We start from the raw sequence: 17,323 nt of genomic DNA, 5'->3' as shown, positions 1-17,323 counted from the left end.
TTGGAGAGATTTTCGCTATAGGGCGCGTGCACTTGCCAGACAGACAGAGAGAGACATAGAGGCAGAAAGCAAGAAATCACCCCCCAGGGGGGATGGTCACGCCGCAGTCCCTTCTCCTCCATTCTCCTCTTGGGATCTTGGGCATGCACACACACGCGCCCGGCATGAGTTTTAAGCCACCAGGTCCGGGACGCGAAACGCCATCAACTACGTGGGAGTCCAGCGACATAGCCATTACGCTAACTGCTAGTTCCTGCTAGATGGATTTTTTTAAAGGTCTTTGTATCTGTTTCAACATTTTCCTGCTATTTTCTTCCCTGACACTGTTGCCATGGGCTATTTCAGGTTGTTTTTTGTTGTTGTTGTTGTTTTTCCTTAAGGAGAGACAGAGGGAAAGTGAGAAATCACCCCTGAGGAGATAGCCACATCACAGTCCCACCATTCTCCTCTTGGGATTTTGGCACACACATGTGCTTGTGTTTTTTTTGAGCCGCTAGGTCTGGGACTTCAACTGCATGGTCAGCCATGTGGGATCCAGCCATCGGTTGGCCCTATTCCAGTTTTTGAGTAAGTGGATAAAGCGAAAGACTGCCATTGGAACAGTTGTGGTGCAGTTGATAATTCAAACTCCATACTCCCCAAATCCAATTAATATACAAGTTTCAGATTAGGGGTTTGAAGATCTATGTTCTAGATGATAATATGATGAGCATACTTGTCATTTTTCATATTGAAAATATTAGCTACAATGCAGAATAATACATGACATCTCATCTCTTACTCTCTCCCCCAAGAATCATATTTTAAAAACAAAAACACTTGGCAGCGTGGACCTCTGGATTCTGTGGCATTTTTTCTTAAGATAAGCTAAAGTAAAGCTTGGTTTAACATGCTGGCTGCTCAATATTAGCATTACTTTCTCCACATTAGTCAAAGGGAGGAGGAAATGGTATGTTAGGGCTTAAGATACAGCCATGTGGGAGAGACACAATTCTTCCTAGTACGTGTCACGCTTGGCAAGGACTCTGTGTGAGTGAGGCATTTAATTACCTAGACGGCAACTTACATAGAGAAAAGGCTGTCCCATCCTACATCAGCCCAAGGGCTAGGTACTCAGACAACGGGAATAATCAGACAAGGAGCCTTGCCCCACAGACCTCCAAAGGATCTTTGCCTGTCCCACTGCCAAGGTCCCCATTGAGAAGGAGGAGTCAGTGAGCATCCCCTCCCTGGTCCATCTTGGAACCTTGAGTCTGGGCAATGTCTACAAAAAAAAAAAAAAATCTACAAACACGTGTGTGTGTAAATGGACAGACATCCCATGATTCTAGTGATTTAAAGAAATAGTTCAAAAACGCTCAGGGACCCTTCCTATTTGGAAAGATAGAAGTAAAGTTTCAAGGAATCATGAAGTTCTAAGGAATGGGTTTCTCAGAACCCCCCTTTGTTTCTTTCCTCATCCTTGTTCTCCCTGACAGAAGTGGAATCCAGAGAATGAGTCAACCAAAGAGGTCTCAGAGGCGGGTGGGGCACACATACAGTTTAGAAATTCAGTGTGTGGATATGGGGAGCACAGATTGGCACACCCAGCTGGATTAGACCAGATCAATGGGATTTTCCAGTTTTATGTAAAGGCAAGCCAAGGCACCCAAGTTGCCAGCAGATCTGTACCCTGAAAGAGGAGGAGAACACACGTAACAGATATTTTTCTTCTCTTCTACTTGTGTGAGGCTAGCCTCTTGAGACCTTCCTCCCTCCTCGTCATTGCTGTCAGAGGGTTGATTGTTAATGAATCACCCTATCCTTTAAATCAGTTTCTCTTGAACCAGAAGATTTAAAACCCGTAAGAGTCAACTGATGCTTAAGCATTTATGAAAGTACATATAGGACTAGCCCTGTAGCCTAGTGGGTAAGGGAGCTGGCTTCCACAGGACTGACCACAATCCAGATACTACCCTGGTAGCTTGAAAAACATGCCAGGTGCATGTGTGTGCTATGCCAAAGTCCCAACAGGACGAAGAGATAGAGGCGACCTGATTGTGGCATGACCACACCCTTTGGGAGGGCGTTTTCTCTCTTGCTCTTCCCCTCTCCCTCTCTCTCCTTTTCTCCCTCCTTGGCAAGTGCATGTGCCCTCTGGCAATAAAATGAATAGAAAATAAAGTATTTCAGTCTTTCTTGTCACTATAGTGTGGTTTTTGTGGCAGGATTAATCTTGGTGTTCAAGCATACCTTTCAGGATAGAGTCACAGTCCTTTGTTTGGTGCCTACAACCCCTGATAATCTAGCACTTGCCTGCTGCCTCCACCACTTTTTCCACTCCAACCTTGCTGAGCAAAGTGTAATTCCTGAAATGACACACTTGTACATCTCACTCTTTCACAAACTATTGTTCTCTGTCTCTAAGTGTCCCCTTCTCTCTGCTGTATACCAGCTAACTTCTTGTCAACCGCAGTGCCATCTGAAGCATCACCTTCTCTGGAATGCCTCCCCTGTTCTCTCTCCTGCCCTGTCTCTGAGCTACCACATCTTCCATATCCATCTGTCAAAGAAGTCCTCATGTATCATTCAAAAAATCTACTATTTCAACTACCCCATTCACTCACTCTCCCATTAATACAAGCATTCATTCAATAAATCCTTGTTGGGTGCTGGCATAAGCCAAGTTCAAGGTATTTTTTAGACCAGTTGGAAACATAAATATAAACATTTGAAAAAAAAAAAAAAAACCAGCAGTCACAGTCATAATTTATAGCTGATGCAGTCAATAATAGAGCTTTAGATTTTTGTCAGAGACCTGGTTGGTATTACAACATAATCCAGAGAAAGAAGAAAGTTTTTGCTTGTTAGATATTGGCTATTCTGAAACTAAAAATATAGCTAAGGTTGTTCTAAAGTCAAAGGAAAGAAAAAAAGTCTGGTACCGTTTTCTGAGTGTACCCAACAGAGACCATAGAAGTCTAGTGAAGTGTGACACTGTGGAACCCTCCAGATGCCTTGGGCATTCAGTAAGCTTCGTCATTTAAATTTACCCTCTAAGTGAGCAAGTTATACTCAATTTTCCAAGTATACATGGTAATGAGAATGAGAGGGAAGAAGGAAAGGAAAGTAGAGGGACCAGAAAGGTGGGAGAGGACAAGATTTAGAATCAAACACAGGGGCTGGGTGGTGGTGCAGTGGTGAAACACAATGTTCTGTAAGGCTGATCCACGCAGGACAATTCCAGGCTCTTCTCTGGAGACCTCCCTGAGTACACTGAGCATGTCCATACCCATGATCCCAGGTTGGCTAAGGCTGGGTGTGGGTTACAGCATCGAGACCCTGTTGCAGGTGCACTCCCCCTGCAACTCCCGCCTTCTTCCCCCTGCCCACTCTTTCTCTGTGTCACTCATGGAGGAAATAAGCACGTAAATATAGGTTCAAGCAGAAAGAAGTTACAAAATTACATGGAAACTGACTGGCCAAGTGCTTCACTTAGGGACTATTGACTATGTGCTGCTTTTCTGCAAGGGGCCATCATTAGGGCCATCTTAAACATAGAAGGGCGTGGACACCCAGTTTCATACTGGGCACCCAGCCAGAGGAACATCCGCAAGGTCAACCCCTGGAATTGTAAGTGAGACTGTTATCTAAGGATCCTTTCCACACCCTGATTCCTAAGGAGGGTTCACAGGCTTAAGAACAATGACAGGCCGGTTGCCGGGCCTCATCCTTCCGTCAGCTGTAATGAGCTTCCGTCAGCAGTAATGAGCTTCCATGTTGCCCTCCTGACCTGCTTGTCTTTGTTTCTGCAGAATGGTGCTCAGTATGGAGGGCATTCCAGGGCTGCTCTACCTCCTGCTGCTCTCTGCCACTGGGCAGGTGAGCTCTTACGGTGCTCCCTGGAGACCCACTTGGCCTGCTTACCGCCTCCCTGTCGTCTTGCCCCAGTCTACCCTCAACTTAGCCAAGCCAGACTTTGAGGCTGAAGCCAAATTGGAAGTGTCCTCCTCCTGTGGACCCCAGTGCCATAAGGGAACTCCACTGCCCACATATGAAGAGGTCAAGCAGTACCTGTCTTATGAAACGCTCTATGCCAACGGCAGCCGCACGGAGACACAGGTGGGCATCTACGTCCTCAGCGGTAATGGAGGCGGGGCCCAGCACCAAGATGCAGAGCCTTCGGGAAAGTCTCGGAGGAAGCGGCAGATTTATGGCTACGACAGCAGGTTCAGCATTTTTGGGAAGGACTTCCTGCTTAACTACCCCTTCTCAACCTCTGTGAAGTTATCTACAGGCTGCACTGGCACCCTGGTGGCAGAGAAGCATGTTCTTACAGCTGCCCACTGCATCCACGATGGAAAAACCTATGTGAAAGGAACCCAGAAACTTCGAGTGGGCTTCCTGAAGCCCAAGTTTAAAGATGGTGGTCGGGGGACCAACGAGTCAAACCCAGCCATGCCTGAGAAGATGAAATTTCAGTGGATTCGGGTGAAACGCACCCACGTGCCCAAGGGTTGGATCAAGGGTAATGCCAATGACATTGGCATGGATTATGACTATGCTCTCTTGGAGCTCAAAAAACCTCACAAGAGAAAATTCATGAAGATTGGGGTGAGCCCTCCCGCTAAACAGCTGCCAGGGGGCAGAATCCACTTCTCTGGTTATGACAATGATCGACCAGGCAATTTGGTGTATCGCTTCTGTGACGTCAAAGATGAGACCTACGACCTGCTATACCAGCAGTGTGATGCCCAGCCTGGGGCCAGCGGGTCAGGGGTGTATGTGAGGATGTGGAAGAGACAGCAGCAGAAATGGGAACGAAAAATCATTGGCATCTTTTCAGGGCACCAGTGGGTGGACATGAATGGTACCCCGCAGGATTTTAATGTGGCCGTTAGGATCACCCCTCTCAAATACGCCCAGATTTGCTATTGGATTAAAGGAAACTACCTGGATTGTAGGGAGGGGTGATACCATGTTGCTTCCTAGCAGCTCTTAATGGTCTTTATGCACTTATTTTAGGAGCAGCCAAATTTCATCATTGGCACATGTGTGTATGTATGTTTGTAAAATGTGTCTTTAATTTCTTAAAACTGTAAGATGACTACCTTTATTTGAAAACTGGTTTGCAAATCACATTATATCATTTAAGCAGTGTGAAGGCATACTTTTGCTTATAAATAGCATACTGATGTTTGGGGACATATTTGGCTATTAAGTTAATCTTTCACTTTCTTGAGAATTTCAATTTTTATGCCATCTGAACTTGTTTCAAAGGTTTATATTAAATATGTGGAGTATAGGAGATTTGAATTCTTACGTGTGTGTGTATATGTGTGCTTTATTGTGAGATTCCCCCTATTTTTGATTTAGTTTGGTTTTTTCATTGCCTGATCATCCATGCTTCTCAATGGCAGGGTATTCCACTGCATAGGATTCTTAGGGACTTTAACAACACTTTAAAGAGATAGGGAGTTATAGTATTTTGGATTTGGGGGCATTTGCATAGTAGTCTTTGAACAGTAAGATAGTTTTGTTGTCTGTGTTGATAGACACATGTAATTGTATCTTACAGTAAACCAGTACTCCAAGCCGCGTTCAGTTTTGAGATCGTTTCCGGTTCATCCCAAGGCAGTTGGTGTTCACAGACTTGCTTATGGCTCTGCCAGCTTTGCTGTCCCCATCGGAGCAGGCTAGGCTGTTTATCCCAGTCCTCCCATGCGCAAGATTTTGCTTCCATTTCTAGAAGTAGCTGTTGGTCTGAAGACAATAGTCAGGGCCTAATGAGAGCAGGCTGTAGAGCTTCCCAGCTAAGGCATTGAACACAATCAGAGCTTTTCTCCCCCGGAGTGTAGCACATCTCATGTTTTATCATTTGGATGGAGTAATTTAAAATGAATTAAATTCCAGAGAACAATGGAGGCATTGCTCGGCAGATGTCACAGCAGAATAACCACTTGTTTGGAGCCTGGCACAGTCATACGGCCTTGTCCAAATTTATTCTGCATAGTTTTCAGTGTGCTTCCAGGGAACTGTGCACTTGTTCAGTTCAGAAACTTTACTCACGGTAAAAATACTTGCAAGTCGCTTGAAGAAAAACCAGTATGGACTTTTTTCCTTTCTCAGTGTGCTCCTTTGCTGGACTGCTGTAGCCTACAGGCCCATACAACTCAGTATTATAGTATGAACGAAGATTGGGAGAATGCACAATGGGTCAGAATGTACTCTAATAAATGCCTTTAAGAATGTTTTATCAATGTGAGAATCACAGCATATGAAACTGACTGATTCCACATTCTCATTTAATGGCTCTCAGCTAAGCACTTGCTAGTTGTTACTTACCAGTGGAGGAAAAAAGCAAATGGATGTGCCAGCAGATGACATAGTGGTTATGTCACTGGACTCCCACATGGCTGACCAATTTGAGTCCCGGACCTGGTGGCTTGAAAATCATGCTGGGTGCTAGTGCCTAGGTGCCCAAATCCCAGGAAAAGAATGAAGGGATTGTGGTGTGGCCATCCACCCAGGAGATGATTTCTCATTTCCCTCTCACTGTTTCTCCCCACTGTGCACATGTGTCCTAAGACAAAAACCTCTTAAGAAGAAAAAAAAAAAAAAGCAAATGTACTACAAGACAGACGTTTGCTGTGCTTGCACAGGTAATTGAAACCTGTGTTGTGGCTGTTTGTGCGAATATTCAAACACAGAACTATAGCTTAAGCATCTTCTGGATGACTTTTGCTGTTTCCTGGAGCCTTGATGAGGCACTCAGGAAATAGATAACCATACAGCTGCCTCCAAATCGTATATAATGTGCATAGCAGGGAGATGCAGAGCCTCCAGGAATTTACTAAGTTCTAGTAGTTTGTGCTGGAATCTAGTAGGAATCTTGCCTGAGGAAGACGAGAGGTCTCCATTTCTGTCTGGTATTTGGGGGGTTTTGTTTGGTTTTGCTTTTTCACTTGGTGCAAAAGAAGTTCTCTGAACACTTACACCAAACTGATTAAAAAAAAAAAAAAAACAACTTACATGAAGCACCTTGTGTTTTTGCAGTTATAAGTGACACAAAGTCGCTATCAGTGTTTATTTCACAAGTAGGTGTAATTAAAGAATAGTGCCCACATGCTATATCAGGAGTCTTCAAAAAGTTCACATAAAATGTGTTATAAAAATATTGTACACGGATTCCAATTTCCTTTTTGCACTAAAATAAACTTAGAGTAACGTGTTATAGCTGGTCTGAACTGGTTCTATATAGTCTGAGACACTCGGAAAAATAAAACATCAGTTTGAAAGGAGCCCCTATGAGGGCAATGTGAATTCTGCTAGAATTGAAGTAAGAACAAATACCAAGTTAATAGTTAAGCCAGGATGGAAAAATGATGACAAAATGCTTAAAAAAAAAAAAAAAAGTTTATGGGGAAAATGCCCCCCCCCAAACCAGTAATTTACAAATGGATAACTTGCTTTAAGAAGGGACAAGAAAATGTTGAAGATGATGCCTGCAATGGCAGGCTACCACGTCAATTTGTGGGAGAAAAATTTAATCTTGTTCATGCTCTAATTGAAGAGAAGCAATGATTCACAACAGAAACAAGAGTCAACACATAGACGTCTCTGTTGGTTTAGTTTACACAATTCTGACTACAAAATTAAAGCTGAATAAAATTTTTATGATAATGTGTGAGTGCACAAAAAAGAAATACCCTTGGTTGGGTCCCATCCTAACTATGGGGCCCCACCCCACCCCATCTCTCTAGCTCCTCAGGATCACAGGTACCCACACGCATGCCCAGTATGCTCTCAAGTCAACCCAGCAATGTGAACCCACACTGGCCATCTGGCCCCCAGCTCGGCAGGGTCCTTGTACTACCGCTGCACCACAGCCACTGGGTCAAATTGAGGACTTTCTATATACTTAGTGCCCAAACTGTTGTGCCCAAATCAGCTGGACTAGAGCACAGCTTTCAATGGAAATTTTAAATGTGAGATCAAGATCCTGAAGTACTTCCTTAAAGAACTGTAATACATGACATAAAGGCTTTACCAGTAGAGTCCTAAAGACAAAGCATGACCAAAGCAATGGATACCAAGAGGTGGAAATGATGCAATCAAAGCAAAAGTAGACTCATCAAGGACAAACCTCATGGCAATGGTTTATGGGGATGCTCAAGGCACTTGGCTTGTTGACTTTTTGGAGAGCCAAAGACTATAAAATTTGCTTAGAGGAGTTTTGGAAGAAATTTAGCTGAAGCTTTAGCAGGAAAATGTCCAGAAAATCTTTAGCAGAGAGTCTTTCTCCACCCAGACAAACTCTTTGCTCCTGGTAATTCATCTTATCAAACAAAGGCTTACAAGGGTTTTGATAGGAATTCATTAAGCATTCACCTCTTTGTCCTATTTTGGCTCTTTCTGACTTCTTTTTCTTTCCTAACCTTAAAAAAATCTTTGAAGACACCCATTTTTCTGCAATTAATAATGTGGAACAAAGCTGTAATGACATGGTTGAATTCCCAGGACCCTCAGTTCTTTAGGGATGGACTAGGTATTTGATATCCTTGTTTGCAAGTGTCTTGAGTTTGATAGACCTTATGTTGAGGAATACAGTTTGTATTTTTGTTTTTATCTTTTAATTCTGTTTTCCATAAACTTTTTAAAGTTATTTTGAGATTCCTCATGTACAGCAGTACTCATAGGCCTATAAAAGAAAATTGTAAAATAATTCAACTTGTTTATCTTTTCAATGATAATAGAAGAAAGCATAGTATTAAACTATCATGGCAATTGAGTGAAAAAAGTGCTCAAGATATTATTTATATGACTAATACATTTTTCCTTTTTTGAGAGATTTTTTGCTCTCCAGCGCATGTGCTCACTGGAGAGACAGAGACAGACAAAAAGCTAGAAATCACCCCCAGAGGGCATGGCCAGGGCCATGCTGTAGTCCCTTCTCTTCCTTTTTTTCCTTGGGATTTTAGGTGCACACACACTCGTGCCTGGTGTGAGTTTAAGCCACCAGGTCTGGAACTTGAACTGCAGTTGACTATGTGGGAGTCCAGCGATGTAACCATTATGCCATCTGCTGGTCCCCGTAACTAATACTTTTGATGTGTGCATTATATACATTATAAATACATATTCCTGGTAATATTAGTACCTTTCCTAAATAATGTTCCTTAAACACTTTTCCCTCCAGATTTTCTATCTAAAATAAAAAGGGTACTTAAAAATAGGAGAGAGGTGCCCCTCGATCCCCACTTTATTAGGAATTCACATGCCTATTCACATTTTTTAAAAGAATTATTTTATTTAACTTTATATGTCTTAATTTGACCAGAGAGGGACAGAATGAGAGACAGAGAAAGTGAGAAAGTAAGCTGCCAGGTCTGGGACTCAAACTATGGTCAGCCATGTGGGAGTCCAGTGCCCTTAACCACGCCACCTGCCAGCCCCGCCTACTTAGATATTAAAGCTCTGAAATGTCCTGTTGTAAAGAGACATGTTAATGTTTTAAAATTTACATTTCAATAAACACTTGATCATGGAACCTTATATTCTCATTAATGCCTAGGAGCAATCTAGCATTTTAACACATTTTTGGAGTTGCTGTAACAGCCTTTTGGTAAGGCTATGATGCAGAAAGTGTTCTGAGCTCCTAGTGGCAGCAGGTGCTAGTGCCTTTGGAGTTTAACTAGGTTCCTTATCCATGATTTGGAAATGTTCACAGAGTAGAATGGGAAAGGATAAATTTGAAAATCATTTGTTGCTGAGAATCAGAAGATTGTGGAGGTCTGGCTCTGTGACTTTGTGATCAAGGCAGCAGTTCCTACATGGCTGACCATGCAGTTCAAATCTCAGACCCAGAGGCTTGAGAAACATGCTGGGCATGTGTGTGTGTGCGTGCCCAAAATCCTGAAAGGAGGGAAGGATGGAGGAGAAGGGATTGTGGTATGACCATTCCCCACATCTTTCCCTTCTCTACTTTCTCAGTCTCTCTGTCTCTCTCTGCCAAGTGTATGCACTCTCTAGCCAAAAAAAAAAAATGTTGAATGTGGCCACATTTGGGACACATTTTTTACATACATGTTATTCAGAATTTTGAATTTTTAAAAGGGGTAATGTACAGGCCAGAAGGTGACATAGAGGTTAGGGAGCTGGGGTCCACATGGCCAACTGCATGGTTCACATCCCAGACCCACAGGATTGAAAATCATGCTGGAGACATGTGCATGTTTTCATGCCCCAAATCCTGAGAAGATTGGAGGAGAAGGGATTAGAGTGTGATCATCTCCCATGAGAAGTGATTTGTCTCTCTCTCCTTCTCTCTCTCTCTTCCCCTTACTGGTGAGCACACACTCTCTATGGTAAAAACTTGGAGGGAGAAAAGAGAGAGGGATGAAGGATGAAGGCCAGTGTAGCCATGGCAGAGTGAACAGAGAAGACAGGGCCTCAGAAAGAGAGTTTCTGGCCAGGGAATTAAAGATCTGGCAAAGGCTTTGGAATTCATTCTGCTTGCCCAGGGATACAGTGGAAGGACTTGAAGTAGAAAACTTAGCAGGGTTCAATCAGAACTAACTTGTCCATGAGGTCCAGTAGACATAGTACCTAGGGCCCACAGTAATTTTAAGGATCCATGAAAATGTTTTAGTGTCTTTTAAAATCTAAAGCGGGGAAAAATTTTGGGGTCTAATAAAATGATTTAGTACATAATTTTAATATGTTTATCTTTATGCCAATACAGTCATAAAATACAATTTTTAATATTGTTTTAATGAAGAAAGATGCCTATGAAGGCAAAAGTGTCTGAGGCCCTCAGAAATCATAGTGCACCCTGAAACTGATGCATATTTTACAACATCTCTTTAGATCTTGAGTGGATTTTAGGAGATAGAAATAAGAAGGCCAGTGATCTGGTAAGAAATAGTGATGGCTTTGACTAAGGAAGTAGAGAATAGCGAGTAGTGGTTCTACTTGGAACAGAGATTGTGTTTGAAAGTAGAGGCCACATGAATAGACTGTGATTAAAAAACAGACCCCAGAATGACTCCTAAGTTGGAGTCCAAGCTTCCACATAGATTGCAGGTGCCACTTTCTGAGATGGGAAAGAGGATTAGGTTTAGGATGGGAAAATGAAAATAATTCCCGTGACACCATGGTAAGGCCTTGTATAGTGGGAACTGAATCCCACACGTCTAAATGCAGTTCAAATCCTGGCCCTGGCAGCTCAAAGAACACAGTTTGTGTGCGTTTGTGTGTGCCCAAAGTCCTCATGGGAAAAAATGGAAGAAAGGGGTTGTGGCATGACCAGATCCCACTGGGGGTGCTTTCCTCATCTGTTGCTCTTTCTTACTTTTTTCTTTTTTCCTTTTTTTTTTTTTTTTTTTAAGAGAGGTTTTTGCTATAGGGTGTGTGCCCTCGCCAGAAACACAGAAAGTGAGAAATCACCTCCAGGGGGGATGGCCACGCTGCAGTTCATTCTCCTCTCAGGATCTTAGGCATGCACGCACATGTACCCGGTGCGAGTTTAAGCCACTGGGTCCAGGACTTGAACTGTGGTTGACTACATGGGAGTCCAGCAATATAGCCATTATGCTAACTGCTGGTCCCTTGCTCTCTCTCATGAATGTGCACATCCTTTGGCAATTAACATTTTTTTGTGTGTATGTTGGTCATATTAGGTTTAAAATGTCTGATAGACAGCCAGTGGCAACATCAAATAGATGGTAGGATCTCTGTGAAACTCAGCAGAAAGATCTCCAGTCAGTAAGATGGCATTTAAAGCCACAGACTGAGGTAATATCTACAGAGAGAATGAACCACGAGAAGGGAATAGGGCAGAGTTCAGAGTCCTGGATCACTAACATTTAGAGGATAGGTTCTGTAGAGGAAGAGGAGTAGGAAGGAGCAGATAAGCCACAAGTGGGGTCAGAGGAAAACCAGGAAAATGTGATCTCTCAGAAGCCAAGGGAGGAATGCTGGAAGCTGTGTTAGGGAAGGAGGGCAGGATAAGATCAGGTTGTGTTTAGAAATGTCCTCTGGCTGTGGCAGGTGAGGTAGGGTGGAGGGCAAGAGACCAAGGGGGAATTTATCTAGTCCTCCAAGTTCCAGACCTTTCCATGATGAGCAGAATCTCATCTTGGGCATCTTTGTACCCCAAAGCACAGGGCAGGGCCTGCTCACCAGGCGTGCTCAGTTAGTGTCTATGGATGAGTGATTGATTAACTGAATTCTCCCATGGAGACTTGGGACAGCTCTGCCCACAGAAAATGCAAGAACCAGGGTCAGATTCTCCCTGAGTGAGTTCAGGCTTCAACGGGCCATGAAAACGTGGGCTCCAGGAGGCCATTCCCCCCTGCATGGCTTGATGTTTTTGGAGGGCAGCAATTGCAGGATGACTCTTCAGTGTGGTATTTGCGTGTGTGCACAGCAAGTGTGTAAAAATACCGAGTGCTCGCTTAGTCTGATTTATCACTGCCCCGGTCTTCAGACTATTAAAAGGACTAAGGCACTGTCTTCCACAAAGAGCAAGGATAGTTTTGAGAAGCAGCAAGTTCCAATCCAATGAAGCAAGACGGAAGTATTTGCATTGGGGAGAATGAGGAGTCTCAGGAAATGAAGTAAACAGAGCAAGTGGCTGGAACCAGGCAGCAGCCGTGGGAACGGCAGCTCTGTTTTGCCATCAAGTGAGCTGACTTCTCAGGAAGATCTTCCCTGGCCATCTTCTCTGAAAGTCCAAGCCCCTCCAACCCTTGCCTCAGACAGTTCTTTCCCTTCCCTACTTTATTGTCTCTGCTTAGCATTTGTCACTCTCTCATATATTCTCTATTTATCTTTATCGTCCTTCTTTGCTGCTGAAATGTAATTTCCTGAAGGCAGGAGTGTTTGTCTGTTGTATTTCCGGACTTGGAACAGGGCCAGGCACATAGGTTCTCAAAAAATAATGGTTTTAGAATGAATGATTGAGTGAATGATCCCAGTGGGTTTTTATAGCCTATAAATACCAGGACTTGAGATACTTAGGCTTAGATGTTCTTTAGGTCCAAGCATATTCCAGGATAAAGTTCTTGTGCTGTCTTGTAGATATTTTATTCTAGCATGTATCATATTGCTGATATTTATGTCTGTCTCTGTTAGACTATGAGCTTTGTAAGAGCAGGCGCTAAATTTGAGTCTTGTTTGTCTTCCAGTGTCTGTCCCATGAGCTAGCACAGAAATATTTGGTGAGAAAAATGAATGGGTGTCTGTCATAACTCAGCTCGGTGTGACCCAGTGCCTCCCTCTCCCATCATCCCACTCAGAACTAGGCAGACAGGTCGCTTAGAGGTCTGTGTGATCCATCTCCTTCACTCCAGCTCCTCTGCCACTTTCTGTCTCCTTTATACTTTCACAGCAGGGTCGGAACTACATCCTGAGACTCCCAGCTGCCCAAGACATGTTCTGAAGCAAAGACCTGATCAGGCACCTCCCTTGAGTCCTGCTGACCAGACTGTGGTCACTAGAAGACCAACTTCAGTTTTCTTAGCCTTGAACGCATGACCCATGTAATAGTCAGGCTTATTTTTCATTGTTCTCTACAGTCACACAGCCCGGCCCCCAGCCCAGCGGCAGTGATGTATCGATGATTTCAAACCTCTATCGCTGTCCTCTTCCTAGGTTCCCCTTTCCCGTCTCTTCAGTTATTTAACCAGTTATCAGTAAGTGACTTCAAGCTAGTCTCGTTGGTCACTGTGCTCCACCTGGGGCTGCAGAGAGGATTGAGACACATCCTGTGTTAATGATGTCACGTGTCTTCTTCTCGCGAGGTCCCCATAGTCATCCAGCACTCTTGTCCTGCCTTCCACAGTGGTGAGGCTCAGTAGCTATTCTCCCCACAGAGATGATCTCAGCATCTGTGAAATGGAATCACCACTTCATAAACTGAACTAAGTTACTGTTCCCCTACATTTTAGTTAGTTATTGTCTTGCCTGGTTAGTACATTTCCTTTCTTGAATGATTAATACTTGCTCTATATCCAGTTCCCTGATAGAAAGTGCCATGTTTGGTAAACCAGTACAACCCAAGCATGACTAATATCCTCTGTGATAAGTCTTTCTAGGACATAAGGACATTGTCCTTTAAAATTGACCTGCTTTACTGCCTTAGGAAAATTGCCAGACCGGTCAAACACAGAGCTAGAAGATTTCATAGAATTGCTACCATTTTGGATTTTCTTATCCTAATAAGAAAGATGTGTTTGTTGTTCAACCACAACATGACATCAGAAAGGATTTGTGAGATTCTTTTATCACAATTATATTTTTATTTTTTACTTTATTTTTAAAAGAATAATTTAATTTTATTGTTCTTTTTAAAAAATCTGACTAGAAAGAGACAGAAAGGGAAAATGAGAAATCAAGCCTCTATGTCTGAGACTCGAACCACGGTTGGCTATGTGGGAATCCAGTGCCTTAATCCCCTTGCCCCCTGCCAGCCTCTATATTCTTATTTTTTATTCCAAAAAATGTATGCATGCACATGAGAGGGAATGAGGAGGAGAGAAGGAGGAAAGAGTAAGAAAGAACTGCCCATGGGGCCTGGTCATGCTGAAATCCTACTTTTACCCCTCCATTTTCTGTTCTGTCAAGATCCCATGCATGTGCACGTGTGCCTGGAATGTTTCAAGTTAGGTCTGGGATTTGAACAATAGTTCGCCATGTGAATCTAGCTACCTTTACACAGTGCTTAATTGCTGTACTATGGGGCCATGCTGCATCATATTTTTAGTGATCATTAGGCTCTTCAGGCTGTTTAATTTCCTACATTCTCTTCATCCCATTCATCTGATGTCTCAAGAAGTAGAAAATGCAATGACCATTCATCTGCAAAAAAGTAATTGGGGGCTAGGCCAATAGTCTAGTACATAAGGGAGCTGGATCTTACACGGTCAAACATGGCTTAAATCCCTGCCTGCCAGCTTGAAAAACACCAGCTCTGTGTGCACGCATACCCCAGATCCCAGCAGGGTGGGTGAATGGTGTCCAAGGTATTGGACATGCCTCAATGGGGATATTTTCTCCTCCTCTTTCTCACTCTCCATCTCTTTCTAACTAGCACACATCCCTCTGGCATTTAAAAAAAATCGGGGCCAATCAGTGGTGCGGTGGTTAAGGCAGCTAGACCCCAACAGTCAATTTCATGGTTCGAGTTCTGGACCCTGCAGCTTGGGCATGTGTACATGTGTGCCCAAAATCCTGAAGGACAGAAGAAAGGAGAAGAGATTGTGGCATGACTGTTTCCCTGATCCCTGGGCAGGTGACGGGGGGTGCTTTCTTATCTTACCTCTCTCTCTCATTCTGTTTCTTTCTGGTGAGTACACATGCCCTCTAACAAAATTAATAAAAAAATTTTTTTTAACTTGATTTGGTTCAGTGGCACAGTGATAACATGTTGCTTGAGTAAAATTGTGTAAATGGAAGGGCACAGGTTTGGTTTCCTGGTCGACCTGTACGCCCTGGGCACATGTGCCTATGATCCTGGCTGGCAGGGAAGGCTGGAGAAGGGAGATCGTGGTGTGAGACCCTGTTGAGAACGTATCTCTCTGTTTCACACTCATGAGAGAAAGAAAGAAACATTTTTTCAAATGTAGCCTCTGGATCAGCAGATGGCATAGTGGTTTTGTCACTGGACTCCTACATGGCCAACCGCAGTTCAAGTCCTAGACCTGGAGGCTTGAAACTCAGACCAGGTGTGTGTGCTTGTGTGTCCAAAATCCTGGGGGGAGAATGGAGGAGAAGGGCTTGCAGCATGGCCATACCCCTGGGGGTGTTTTCGCACTTTCCGTCTCTTTGGAAGTACACCCACCAAAAGGCAAAAACCTCTTAAAAAAGAAAAGAAAAAAAAAAAAGAAAAGAAAAACTATCTTGGTTAATGTTTTCCTTGACTCTGAAGTTCTATAACCTCTTTGTATATTATTTCTTTTAAATGCCATTTAAAAACCCTTTCTTTCAAAATGTTATCTGTTCAGAGTCGAGTTAATGATTTGGCTATTTTTAGAAGGTTACTATTGAAAAGAAGAAAAATGAAGCAAGATATTCTGTGAGTGCAGATAAAACCTTCCTAAATGGCGGACTGGCATTTTTGAGATAAAAGTCTATACTTTTACTGAAACACTCTGTATTTCTGGTTCATGATTGTCACATTTGAGAAGTGAGACACAGAAGCTTGTCTGGTATACTTGAACACCAATTGGAGTTTCTTTTGTAGGAGATATTACTATTCAACTCTCCTGTTTGTCACTGGCCCTTTGACTGTTTATAGCCAGCAAAAAAAAGAAAAAAGAAAAAAAAAATCCAAGAATCCTGTAGTTTTTCATGAGTGTGTTCCTGTAATGAATTTATACCGGATGGAAGCTAGTATCAGGTCACTCATTCATGGAACTAACAGGCATCTACTGAGTGCCTCCCCTGTGCCAGACACTTTTTTCTTTTCCTTTTTAAAATTTGCTATAGGACGTGAGTGCTTGCTGGAGAGAAACAGAAAGAGAGAGCGAGAGAGTGAGAAAGCAGCCCCCAGAGGGATGGCCATACTACAATCACTTCTTCATTCGCTTCTTGGGATTTTGAGCATGCACACACATACACACCACAAATCTTTCAAGCTACCAGGTCCAGAACTTAAACCCCACAGTTGAGCATGTGGGATCCAGCTGCCTTAACCACCATGCCACCAGTTGACCAGAGGCAGACACTTTTATGAGAACTTTCTACATGTAAGTCCAGTTACCTCTTTTCTTTTTTTAAGAAGTTTTTGCTATAGGGTGCGTGCGCTTGCCAGACAGACAGAGAGAGACAGAGAGACAGAAAGCGAGAAATCACTTCTCAGGGGGGATGGCCACGCCGCCATCCCTTCTCCTCCGTTCTCCTCTCGGGATCTTGGGCACGTACGCACACGTGCCCGGCATGAGTTTTAAGCCACCAGGTCCAGGACTTGAACCGCGGTCGACTACGTGGGAGTCCAGCAACATAGCCATTACGCTAACTGCTGGTCCCCAGTTACTTCTCACTATAAATCTAAGAAGTAGACACTGATTTTTATTTCCATTTCAGGATGGGCAAATTGAGGCAAGGTAATCTGCCAAAAATACACAGCTAAAACCGGAATTCATATTTTAGCAGGCTGCTTCTAGAGTTTCATGCTCTTGTTCTACTAATAGCAAGATAACATGGCATTACTGAAAATGGAGCAACCAGTGGTGCCTCTTGGTTGAGGGAGAGGGGCCTATGGAAAGGCGGTACAGAGCAAGGGATAGCTGATCCCTGACAAAGATGTTAGCAGTTGGTTCGCCTACGCTGAGTTAACCAG

At 43.4% G+C, this 17,323-nt stretch overlaps 1 protein-coding gene across 2 annotated transcripts in view; it reads left to right on the top strand.

Annotated features, from left to right (window-relative positions):
- The window catches only part of PRSS23 (serine protease 23), a 9,962-nt gene extending 4,661 nt beyond the window's left edge, over positions 1-5,301 (top strand). For both annotated transcript variants that reach the window (XM_006144917.2, XM_006144918.3), the window contains exon 2: positions 3,795-5,301. In XM_006144917.2, the coding sequence (XP_006144979.1) occupies positions 3,796-4,953 (1,158 nt within the window). In that variant the 5' untranslated portion in view covers position 3,795 and the 3' untranslated portion in view covers positions 4,954-5,301. The remainder of the gene's footprint in view (positions 1-3,794) is intronic.
- The last annotated feature ends 12,022 nt before the right edge of the window (positions 5,302-17,323 follow it).

Source organism: Tupaia chinensis, unplaced genomic scaffold (genome assembly GCF_000334495.1).
Source record: "Tupaia chinensis unplaced genomic scaffold, TupChi_1.0 Scaffold000139_1, whole genome shotgun sequence".
Classification (NCBI taxonomy): Eukaryota; Metazoa; Chordata; class Mammalia; order Scandentia; family Tupaiidae; genus Tupaia; species Tupaia belangeri.
Note: the sequence above shows the minus strand (reverse complement) of the source record. Positions and strands in the feature narration are given on the sequence as shown.